General features: G+C 39.3%; 1 protein-coding gene across 1 annotated transcript in view; it reads right to left on the minus strand.

Moving 5' to 3' along the window:
- Positions 1 to 12,016, minus strand: part of nav2b (neuron navigator 2b) — a 121,793-nt gene extending 109,777 nt beyond the window's left edge. The window contains exons 1-2 of the mRNA XM_047802364.1: positions 11,931 to 12,016; positions 9,870 to 10,109 (exon numbers count right to left, since the gene is read on the minus strand). Of these exons, the coding sequence (XP_047658320.1) occupies positions 9,870 to 9,965 (96 nt within the window). The 5' untranslated portion in view covers positions 9,966 to 10,109; positions 11,931 to 12,016. The remainder of the gene's footprint in view (positions 1 to 9,869; positions 10,110 to 11,930) is intronic.
- Positions 12,017 to 13,339: the final 1,323 nt, after the last annotated feature.

Consider the following 13,339-nt stretch of genomic DNA (forward strand, 5'->3'; position numbering starts at 1 on the left):
CACTAGTAATGCTATCTAACTGCTAAGGTCAAGGTCTATCTAAAACAGAAGAATAGACCAGTTCCATTCCTGGATTGTTGTGGTCATTTCCTCATTCTAACACATTTATGCTTGGTACTTTTGGTAGCAGGAAACTCAAAATACTTCTCTTGATTCAGACACTCAAGATCTTGAATGACAATGACAATTTATTTATATAGCACAATTAATTACAACTTCCGTTGACCAATGTGCTTTCCATTAGGTCATTAAAAAACAGAAAAACACAACAAACCAAACAGACAAATCGTACAAATATCCTACCAGCCATATGACCTTTGGTTGAGTGTTTAAAAATAATAAACAAGCAATGTCTACCTTAATTGGTTTACCAATGGTCTGCCTTAATTGAAGTGGTAGCTCATTGGACTGTCAGTTGGAAGGTTGCTAGTTTGAATCCCAGTTCCACCAAGTTGCCATTGCTGGGCATCTGAGCAAGGTTCTTAACCCTTAATTGTACTGTAAGTCTGGATAAAGGTGTCTGCCAAATGCTGTAAATGTAATTGATGATCATGTTTTTTTCAAGATGATCTGAAATTATTCAAGGCTCTAAATCCATAAAAATATTTGTAATTGGAAACTATATGCCTTGGAAAGCTTTCTGAAAGGCAGCAATTGTGCATTTTATAGATATGCCTGCAGCTGATTAATGATGTAGAACAGGTTACTGTGTCATTCTACATTGCCGTACCTTCAGAGGGCATTGACTTTGTTCAGAACCTGAATGGACGAGTCACTAGTATTAATGATTACTTACTCCACTGGATTGTTTGGAAAATGTTTGAATAAAAGTCAGATCCTGCAGAACAATGGACATTTTTTTTCACACCAAATAATGACTAGAGGTTGGATGACACACATATTCATCCTCAATGAAATGCTGTTTGGATAAGTTTTTATGTTTCCTTTTCTATGTTGCTTTGAGATAATGTAATTTGTAAAAAGTGCTATACAAATAAATAGAATTGAATTGAATAAGTAACAAAGGAGCCAAGGTTGCTAAACGGAAACTCGTAGCAGGAAGTAAAAACAAATTCAGCCGCATTTCTATTAACCATAGATGCCACGACTCTGCTGATTTTGTCACTGTTAGCACGTAAGACAACTTGTGAATTCACCTAGATAAAATCTGAGAAGGTAACAGCTACCCAAAACAAACGTTGTGTTCCGTGTTCTTTCCGCTTCAGTGAACTAGCTTTTCTGGCAGTTGAATTTTATTAGCATTTGGTCTGACCAGTGCTTTAGCTGAAAACAGAAAGGATCAGACATTGTAAATACTTCAGCTCTTATCCGTAGATGCTGGCATCTCCGAAATATTTAACAATCATAAAGAAAGTTCAACTCATTACAGAATAAAAATAACTACAAAATGTTAGTAATGAAAGACCCCGATGGCCTTGTATATTGATACGAGACGATCATTTGGTAGCAAACAATAACAAATAAACACATAGTGTTGCCATGGTAACCATGTTCCAAGGTTGGTTCTTCAGATGTTTTTCAGTAATTCCTGAAGAAGGTGTAACTTTGTAAATCTGTAACGGATCAAAACTTGAATGACCAGAGAATAATTGCTAGAAGTCTCGAAATCGTGGCCTAAATAAGTTCATTCAGACTAAAAAGTAAATATAAGTTCATTCAGAGTAAAAATAATAAAATAGTTATATAAATATTGTAAACAAGTATATGTTATACATCCAATGTGTTACCTGCTAACACAATATCACTTTAAAAATATTTGACCTATTTTATATCCTATTAGAAGTGTTGGTTGAGATATGCTTGTATTGTGTAGAATGATAACATTCGATAAAATGCAAATGGCCAAAACTGCCCTGGCCTCAGCTTAGCCCTTTTCCTCCCTTCCACTTCGGATGATGCAGAAAAGAAATGAATAAAAAATGATCTGAATTAGCATGACAAGAGGAGCAAAGGACTGAAATCACAATGAAGTCCTGCTGAGAGGGTAACAACCAACAGCGCAGAAAGCTCGAGCTTTCATAGAGCGAGCAAGCCGACAGATAAACTGACTAGATAAACATCTGCCATAAACTACTAATATTTTGACTGAACAAAAACCCAAGTGGCCTTTGATCACATCAGCAATTTCAGGAGTTTTATAATCTTTTCAAAATGCAGTACCAAGCAAAAATGTACCGCTTTGTATAGTAAAGAAAAAGGAATGCATTAAGAAAGTCACACCAGCTCAGAGATGGAGTTAGAAGGTACTGTAGTTTTAATGAAATCCTCTGCTTGACCCTAAGGCTAAAGAGTCAGAAAGGGGATCATAGACAATGTGTGAAAAACTACCCTGACTGTCATCTCATCAAAAAGCCTTCTTTCCTCCTTCCTTCAACTGTTGCTAGCATAATCTATGTTCTAAGATTTAACTAAAAAAGATTAATATTGTTCAGGTCGGAAATGTATTCAGACATTGTGAGGATGTCTGAGATTGGAGCATGTGTAACGCTGTTCATTTAGAAGCTAGCCATCTTTTTTTTTATTCCAGATTTTCTAATTTAGTCTCAGCCAATTCCCACATCAGTTAGTTCTTCTTTATCATATGACAGCTACCTTAAGACAGCTACACAACATGCTTCTTCTGAGGCACAGGGAGCCAGCCGACTGTGTCTTTCCGAAACACTTCGGGAGTTTTGAAGTCGTCATCTGATTGCTTTGATTCTACAGGAGGTCCAGGAGACATCTGGGCTGCCTTCATGGAAGGAGGAAGCCGTCGTGTTTACAATTGTGGCAACAAGCACTTACGAGGATAAGCTATATGTTGGATATTCCAAATGATGTGAAGTTCATGCTACTCAATCATTCATTCATTTGCACGGTTTTCTTAAATGAATGATCTGTGGCTGCTTTGTGACCTTAGTGGTGAATCGACTTTATATATGGGGGCAGCCGTGGCCTAATGGTTAGAGAGTCTGACGCATAACCCGAAGGTTGTGGGTTCCAGTCTTGGGCCGGTCACGACTGAGGTGCCCTTGAGCAAGGCACTGAATCCCCCCCAACTGCTCCCCGGGCACCGCAGCATAAATGGCTTCCCACTGCTCCGGGTGTGTGTTCACGGTGTGTGTGTGTGTTCACTGCTGTGTGTGTGCACTTTGGATGGGTTAAATGCAGAGAACAAATTCTGAGTATGGGTCACCATACTTAGCCGTATGTCACGTCACGTCACTATTTTCACGCCCCTAAACGTGACACTCTACATGTCAGTCAGTCAATAAAAGCTGCTATGGAGTTCAGAACTTCAGACTCAAGACAGCAGAAGGTATGTGAGACAGATGATATGTGAGACAGATGCCCATGATTGCAACTTGGTCTTGAATCACCTTGACTTTGTTCAAATTACGAACCAGTGAACATCGTATTTTGAGGAATAAACCCTAGATGGGATAACGTTCTATCAAGCGGCACCATGTACATGCAACTTTGCACACTCTTTGACACCTAGGGGTAATTCAGCATCCCAAGTCTAACTACTGGAATGTTTTTTGGGAGCTTTGAGGAAACCAGAGAACTTGGAAGAAACATGGGGAGAACATGCAAAACTTTACACAGACGGATGAATGCGGAAGCTGTAAGACGGCAACACTACACACACTGAAAAAAAAACTTTGTTGAATTTACTTCATTCAAATGCGTACATCTGTTCCACCTGATCCTGGCATCCGACATGATTCGCGCGAGTATTTTTAAACCCCTGAATATAATCAAACACCGGAGCTGTAAATCAAACCCATGACTCGTGGTTTCCAACAGACACATTACCAAATCGTCATTGTCACACTGTAGTTAAACTGTAGTTCCCATCAGAGAGAACATTCTTGTGAGATTTCACGCTATAACTGGTTTACATTAATGCTCCTTGAACTGATCATTCAATCTAGTTCTTATAAACCTGTTTACATTAAGTTTATTTTAATCATATTTTGTTGACCAATGCACACTAAAGCATTCCTTTAGCATGTCTCTGTTTAAATTCTCATATGACTCTGCCTCAACACAAGGTCAAATCAGGACTTAGACCCATTCCAGTAGACCAAGTCATCTTGGTTTGATCTCATGTACGTCATAAATAGAGAATTAAACACGGTATTGCGTTTTGAATATATACACTTTAACTGATGAATCGTAACCACACAAACACAGAACACCTAGCTTTTATAGTTCTCCTAGATGTTTTGGATCTAAGAGACTCTATAAGGAGTCGAGGGCTGGTTTGGAGGTTTCCAGATGGTGATTTCCACTGACAAATCCAACAGTATAACTGCCAAAGGTGGCCAAGGGGACTGTTACCACATCTTGTTTTTCCCCTGCTGTTAAATCAAGCGAATGAATAAATAATATACTTGGCTGACAAAAATAGATTTTGAAATAGTCATCTAAATTTATATAGGCACCTTTATTAATAGATTTTGTCATGTTTTGAACCGATTCAAAAGTAGGAGATCATTACATCGCTAATCATTACATTGCTAACCCTAACCCTAATCCATATGACAGCAGCGTATACAGTAAACAGTTTTTCTATACATCTGCCTAAGAGTTGTTGTTTTTTTTTTTACTTAGTTGAATCTCACTAAGTTTGATTGACTTTGCGTTAAAGGCGGAGTGCACGATGTTTTAGAAATGCTTCAGAAAATTGAGTCGTGCCGACAAACAAAACAAACACGAAGCCAATGAGCAGAAAGGGGCGTGTCTTGTCAATATGCGGCGAAGAGAGTGTTCAGTGCACATGTCTGACATTAGCCGAAAGCCATTGAAACATTGACATGGTGGATAAAAAGGAAAAGCGAAAAAAGGCTTACGATAAGGCAAGAAGTAGGACCCGTGTTAATATAGGATCAGCTTTCCAGCGCTGGAGAGAACTGAACATCTTCCGCGTGAAACGGAGCTAAACCTTTCATGGTACAACACACAGTACTACAAAAACACATTTGTATTACCATAGTATTACTCAATGAGTTCATGTATTGATAAAAATATCCCCTCGGCCAGCTGCCCCAGCAGGTTCCGCCATAATAGTATGTATGTGTGGGTGGAGCTATCAAAACATGGGCGACACCCATTTGGGTTAGGGCGTGTTTGATTTGGGGATTTCAAATGTCAACATTGGCTTTCAGACATCATGCACCGCACTTCGCAAAATCATGAAATCCTGTTCAAATGTACACGTGTGAAACCATGTTAAAAAAACAAACAGACCAGCACACATCCTGACTGAATTTCATTGGAAATGTTTTTAGTTAAAAACAGGACAATGAAAAAAGTCTATAAAAAATAAAATAAAAAACGATGCTACACAATATTATATTTGAATAAAGAAGTCATCAGAAATGAGCCATGTTTATGAATCATTCTGTTAGCATAATTTTGGATTCCAAGATGGCCGCCTTCATGGTAACGTTCCACACAGAGTTCCACAGTGTTCACGTTTATATATTCCAGTAATTTGCACTGTGTCCTGAATCAGTGAAATAAGAAAAGAAAAGTAAAGATTGTGTCTCAGATATAGGTTTATTATTGGTTAACCCCATTAGCTAGATTGACAGCAGCTGTATTAACTGATTTTGGAGATGAATGTAAAATGTTGTACATTATTTCTCTCAACTACTATACAGTATTTTTTTAGGCTAGATTTATGAAAGGAAGTATTATTTGTAGCTTATATCCTTCGACTAAGACAGCAGGGGATTTCAGTTTGAATTTATTGTGAGGTTTTGGACCACAAACTAACAGTAACATTCTCAAATACCCCACAATCTACATAAGTTTCTTCAGAACTATCAGAATAGCTTCAGCATATCCTTTAATTACAGACTGAAGAAACCTGAAAAAATAGTAATTCCAGGGTTCTACCTTAAAGTGCTCAGCTTTAGCTTCAAGCTTTCAAACTGTGTGCCAAGTCGCCATGCGAGGAAACCCAAAAACTCCCAAAAGCACTGCAAAAATGTTAAGCTCATCAAACTGAGAGAGATACATAGAGAGAACACAAGAGAGAGAGAGAGAGAGAGAGAGATTTCATTGCGATGCTCGATCTACTGTTTGATGTTTTGTGTGCTGCGACGCTTTCGGGAAATCCGACCTAGAACTTTTAACGTCCCAGTTCAGCTGTCCACGTGCTGGAATTTCAGGGATGTTCTCCTCAACTGTCTTTGAGAGTCATGTAAAAAAGGGCTTGATGTGCAACGACAGTTTATTTCCCACAGATACGGCGAGTTCTTTAGTTCTCCGGGTCTCCAGTGCAGATAATGAGATTAGGATCAACGTCAGACGTTTCAAGATAATGCTGCTGACAGGATTAACTCTAAATCATCTCAACATCAACTTATTATTGTACAAGGCACAATCAAGCACAAGTACCTTAACACCTCAAAATCTTCATCCAGCTGGAATACAGACCGATATGTAATACATGAGCACACACACACACACACACACATGCAATACAAGGAATAAAAATAAAAGTGAAATACTGAGAACAAAGTGTAAGTCATGGGTTAGCGGGAATAGCGAGAACAGCCTGTTCTTTGTTTAAACGCCAGGCCCTGGCCCTCCTGCAGTTATTATAAATGTGCTTCTGAACCACAGGAGAACTGAGAAAACACTTTCCTTCCTTACCAACATGATAAACGTGTGTGACTGAGAGAACATGACCAGGCGGCCAACTCTGCCACTCTTGATTCAGCCTCACATTTAGGTACGTTCCTAACAGTATCACTATTTTCAATGTGTGGTGAAATGAAATCTACTAACTAACAGGAAATAACTTCTTTCAGTCATTCTGCAATACTAAATGCACCTATAAACGGATTAAAAGCATTTCATTCTTTACCAAATGAAAACGTTGGCATCGGCAAATTGAGGAATAAAACACTGCAGGATAGGGTGTTACGGGAAATAATTGAACTTAAGGGTGGTAAGAGTAAGTCAACAAAACATTTTATTCTATACTTAACATGCAAATGATGTCAAACTGCAACTGCATTATCATTTGTATCAGCTCCAGAATTCCAAAGGTGAACAAAAGAGTTATGATGAACAAATATATTTGCACACATCATGTTACAGTGTGGGGGGCACGATGGCTTAGTGGTTAGCACGTTCGCCTCACACCTCCAGGGTTGGGGGTTCGATTCGCGCCTCCGCCTTGTGTGTGTGGAGTTTGCATGTTCTCCCCGTGCCTCGGGGGTTTCCTCCGGGTACTCCGGTTTCCTCACCCGGTCCAAAGACATGCATGGTAGGTTGATTGGAATCTCTGGAAAAATTGTCCGTAGTGTGTGATTGCGTGAGTGAATGAGAGTGTGTGGGTTGGCACTCCGTCCAGAGTGATGCCCGATGACGCCTGAGATAGGCACTGGCTCCCCGTGACCCGAGTAGTTCGGATAAGCAGTAGAGAATGAATGAATGAATGAATGAATGAATGTTACAGTGTGTGTTCTCCTCATGTTCCGGAGGTTTCCTCCAGGTTCCTCCAGGAAACCTCTGTAAGTCCGAAGACATAAATTGGAGGCTAATCTTTAAAATGTGTATGTGTGAAGGGTTGACACCCTGCCTTGTGACCTGAGTCCACTGGGATAGACTTCGGGTTCTTCACAAAGGATAAACGGTGTAGGATAAAAGGTACAGAAAACGGATATATGTAGGATTGTGGTAGTTAAGGTGCTGGACTATTGATGGGAAGGTCATGAGTTCAAATCCCAGGTCCACCAAGGTGCCACTGCTGGGCCCCTGAGCAAGGCCCTTAACGTTCAATTGCTCAGTTGTATAAATTGAAATAAATTTTAAGTCACTCTGGATAAGGGTGTCTGCTAAATGCCGTAAATGTTACAGTCTTTTCCTTCACTAAAATTTTTTGGTTTAATTGCTTCAGAGTAGGGTTTGGTGGTAGTGTAGTGGTTAACGCATTGGAACAATGATCGCAAGGTTCGAATCCCAGGTCCACCAAGCTGCCACTGCTCGGCTCCCGAGCAAGGCCCTTGACCTTCTATTGCTCAGGTGTATAAAATGAGATGAATTGCTTTAGATAAGGGCATCTGCCAAATAACGAAAATGTAAATGTATTGTCGCTAATATTTACAGAATAGCGTTACAGCTTTGAAGATACAAGAACAACAACAACATTTCATCCACAGAATGAGACAGAAAGCTATGTATATGTCATTTTTTACCTTTAATTGCACCAAATCTATGAACATACCAAGGGATGGACAGTGATGCAGGACATATTTCATGCAAATTGATCTATCAGTAGGGGGATGCTAGCAGGGATCAGGCCCCAGGTTGCTCGTGTCACGGTCTGCAAGCTCTGAATACTCAGGTCCCCTGTATGTAAACCCTTCCCAACACCCGCCGATTTGTTAGGCCAATTCACCCTCATTTATCACTGCAAATTAGCTAATCAGTGTGACAGCCACCACGGCGCAAGGCTTCATCAGAGCTTGACCGATAGCCACTCTCCCAGCTGTTGGGTACAACAGGGTCTGGAGGAACACAGCTCCTAATAACAGACAGTCTAATGCAAGAACAGATGGTAGAGCTGGTTAAATATTCCTTCTCATTCACTCAACACACACTAATGTTTTGGATAAGCAGAAATATGCACGTACTACTCGGAATGTCCAAAAGGATGGAGGTATGTAATGTTGTTATTATTATTTTTATATATAGAAGAACAAAGCCTCTTGGTATTCCAGCAGTAGGATCCTGTGCTCTCATTGGTGCAGCCCAGGATCGATTCCTGGGCAGGGAGCTAACCCAGCCACTGAAGAGTTAAACTCAGTGCCGGTCCCAAACCCGGACAAAAATGGGAGGGTTGCGTCAGGAAGGGCATCCGGTGTATAAACTGTGCCAAATCTAATATAACATGTGATTCACTGTGGTGACCCCAAACAAGGAGAAGCTGAAAGAAGAACAACAAACATATATACTAGAACAGTTTCCTTTCCTAAGGATCCACTCATATAATTCTACCGCATATGTAATTTTACAAAGCTAACCTAGCGCTAAGCTAACCAAGCTAAATCTCACGCAAACGCTTTTTCTATAAATACACACCCGGATTGTCATCAATCTACAATATAAATAATTCTTTAAATAAACAACGATTCCAATTGCAGTGAGATTGGGATCATTTAAAATAACAAAGTTCAGCTTTTGGAGTTTCAGGGTCTGGAATGAATTTTTGCTCATGAGTGGGAAACCACATTAAGGTTGAGGAACGAGAGACAGATTTATTTTTTTTACACGGTAGCCGTGTTATCCTTGTACCTGAGAAGGAAACACCAAATGTGTTTTGATTTGTTGTTTTTTTTTCTTTACAAAATAATACTTATAAAAGTCTTAAATTTATTTATTATTATATATTTATATATTGATTCTGTTTTGTGCACTGAGAACCTGGAGTCTATCCCAGGAGGATCAGGGCACAAGGCAAGAGACATCCTGGATGGAGTAACAACACATCATGGGGCACAATCATACACACACATACTCATTCACACACTATGGATAATTTAGAAATGCTAATCAGCCTACAATGCATGTCTTTGAATTAGGAGAGGAAAAAGGAGAACCTGGAGGAAACCCCAAAGCACAGAGAGAACACACAAAAACAAGTGGAGGCAGGAATCAAACGATCTACAACGCGAATGCGAGGCAAACATGCTACAAGAAGCTTCGACATCCACCAACAAATGCTATTTGTTTATTGTTGGATTTTTCTCACGTCTGATCTATTTCTGACTGCATGTAAAACCATGTTCTAAAGCTTGCACTTCAAGCTGAAGGCTCAGATGATCCTGAAGGCTGCCTCTTACCTTTTTCTGCTCTTCCGGAGAATGAGTCACAGCTCGTCTCTGCTGCTGGTGACGGCTGTTGAAGTTGTGACAGCTTTCTGATCCCAGCTCCATCATACCCGACACCAAAATAAGCTCCTTTAAACGTCAGTCATCTTGATTGGACGGCGGTTTTAAAAGTGAGATTGAAATGCGAGGACGACTTGCCCTTGTCGACTTGCACTGGGGGTTTCATTACTGTCGCACATCCTCGCTTCTCACCTGACCAGAAACAAGCAGAGATGTCACATGCTTAACCAGTGCGCTCAGACTTCATAGAGCTTTACAGCTAGACTTGTGCTGTTATCGTAGAAACACACAGATGTGATGCTGTGAAGCCAAAAGTATTATATAACACCTTCATGTATATGTGATATGTTCCAAAGAATGATAGAATGTCGTTTGTATTCATGACTTTTTTGACTTTTCATTGGTTACTTTATGGGGGCACGGTAGCTTAGTGGTTAGCACATTTGCCTCACACCTCCAGGGTTGGGGGTTCGATTCCTGCCTCCTCCATGTGTGTGTGGGTTTCCTCCCCCGGTCCAAAGACATGCATGGTAGGTTGATTGGCATCTCTGGAAAATTGTCCGTAGTGAATGAGAGTGTGTGTGTGTGCCCTGCGATGGGTTGGCACTCCATCCAGGGTGTATCTTGCCTCAATGCCCGATGACGCCTGAGAAAGGCACAGGCTCCCCGTGACCCGAGGTAGTTCGGATAAGCAGTAGAAAATGAATGAATGAATGGTTACTTTATATTTAGTATGTATAAAAGAAACAAGGTGGTGTGATGCGGTGCTGTTACATTACAACAAAGTTTTAACTTATTAAAAAACACAAATTTTTGTTCACATTTATCATCTTGAAATTAGCTCGAGGTGATACCGAGAAACCAGAACATCCTCCATTTTGAAGACTTTACTGTGGTGGAAAACCGTTTTAAATCAATGACCCTGGGCAATCTTTGTGGAAATGTTGAATAATCATCTGCTTCTAGAAAGCTTTACAACATCGATAATCACACCGTATGTTTTGTGGAAATTTTTATTTTTTTTTACTCCAAGTAAGTTGTTAGTACAGGAATGAGAGAAAAGTAAGAAACACCTTCTGACCAATCAGAATTCAGCGCTGAGGTATAATGAAGTAAAATCGAGTCTGCGTTTATGATGAATACTGTGAGGGAGATATTGTATTTACAAAACACTTCATGTAATTTGATTTTACCTAAATGACATTTCAGATACAACATGATGAAGTATTTTGGTTGTTGTTGCTCCGTCAATAAAAGTAGTTCACAAAGAAGTCCCAGCAGGACAGAGCTTTGTGTGTTGTCATGCCAACACACAGACTGACTGACTAAGTTATTGTCAAAATTGAAGATATGAACAAATGTGGAGTAACATAAAAAGTGAAACGTATGAAATTTGCGTGAAGTTGCCCCCGACAACCGAGTGTGGGTGTTATAAAAAATAAATAATAGCACACACACACACCCCACCTGGCAACTTGAACCTGCACACAATAACCATGCAAAGTATTGCAAAAATGCAGATAAAAAAAAGACAGACAGACAGACAGACAGACAGACAGACAGACAGACAGACAGACAGATAGATAGATAGATAGATAGATAGATAGATAGATAGATAGATAGATAGAGATCTTATAAGTAATGAAAAACAGTAAAATGTGGGAAATTTAAACTAGTTAAACAAAGATAGGTTTTAAGAAGAACTTTCTTGTGCAGTAAAACCCTTAGTTTAGATTGAATAAAGATAAATAATATTATATTAAATAACAATATCGCACGAAATAAAAACAAACAGATTATGCAGTAATATTTTTGGCCTGTTATTAATAGGTAGCTGTTATTGTGAGACACAACAGTGATGACAACACAAAGATCAGTGTATAACAAACCCCACACACACGTGTGAGACACTCAGCCCCCCACCCCCCACCCCCAAACCTGCAGCAGCATTAAGCACAGTGACTGGTTTCATTCACTAATCCCCACATCATCAGTGTGCGAGTAAACACTCACCCGTGCACGCGCTTCCTCGCCACTTTCTCAGCACAGAGCCTCGCACGAGCGCGGTGCCACTGCTAGAAGAGCGCGCTCGTTACGTCACTCTTTCACAGCGACTTCCATTGGACGCAAAGCGGCGCTTCACGAGGCGTCTTGGGTTCCCATGGAAACCGTTTTGCTAACGAAGCTTTCGCCCTCTAGTGAAATTATGATAAAATTACATCAGAAGTCTGATTTACGGGATGTAGTTTTTTTCTCACGCATTCATATCACGGGTTTTTACTTCCGATAGAGGGCGCTCACGAGCAGCTTAAAACGAATAAAGGGTAGATGGCGCTTTAGAATGCTTTTCTAGAAAGAAAAAAGCAGAAAGGATGAAAGAAAAACTAATAAAAATAGATGATGATAATAATAATAATAATAATAATAATAATAATAATAATAATAATAATAATAATAATAATAATAATAATAATAATAACAACAATAATAATAATAACATTTATTGTTGTTATTATTATTATTGTTGTTATTATTATTATTATTATAGTTTTAAAATTTATCATTATGCCCTTTAAACTGAAATAATTAAAACAATATGGTGCATTAGATTTTTTTGTAAATAGATGATAAGAAAAACAACAACAACAACAACAACAACAACAACAATAATAATAATAATAATAACAATAATTAGTATTATTGTTCTTATTATTATTATTGATGATGTTGTTGTTATTATTATTATTATTAGTAGTAGTAGTAGTAGTAGTAGTAGTAGTAGTAGTAGTAGTAGTAGTAATTATCCTTTGCCCACTAATTCTGCATCTTTCTTGGCTGACAGACATGAAATCCAACATAGTGTGGAGCTATTGCAGATTTTCTGCTCACCACAATTGTGACTATCTGAGGTACTGCAGCCTTTCTGTGAATTCGAACCAGCTTGACTTATATTTATTAACAAAATTTCTGTCTGCAGAACTGATCTTTTTACTAAATCGCACCTTTCTATAATAAACTCTTAACTGTTGTAGAGATCAGCAGTTATATAAATATCTGCAGTTACAGAAAAATCACTGAGATCTCCCATTCCGATCGTTGATGTGAGCACTGCTGGGCCATAGCTGCACTATTTTATGTATTGTGCCACCCGATTGGCTGATTAAACAATTACATGAATAAGTACACGTCCCCTTTGAGATGAGGTCGACTCTGTGAGGATCCTGATGCATCTAGAGATCTCCCAGCTCAAGTTGGACTCTGCTATACTAAAGAGGAGATGTGAACTCCATGTGGTCATTTTTGGACAACAACCTCCTCAGCAATACAACATTCAGCAGACTGTATACTTATAATCACACCCTTCAGTGTCACCCATATGAGGATGAGGTTCCCCTTTGAGTCTGGATCCTCTCAAGGTTCCT

The sequence above is a fragment of the Tachysurus fulvidraco genome, chromosome 17 (assembly GCF_022655615.1).
Source record: "Tachysurus fulvidraco isolate hzauxx_2018 chromosome 17, HZAU_PFXX_2.0, whole genome shotgun sequence".
Classification (NCBI taxonomy): domain Eukaryota; kingdom Metazoa; phylum Chordata; class Actinopteri; order Siluriformes; family Bagridae; genus Tachysurus; species Tachysurus fulvidraco.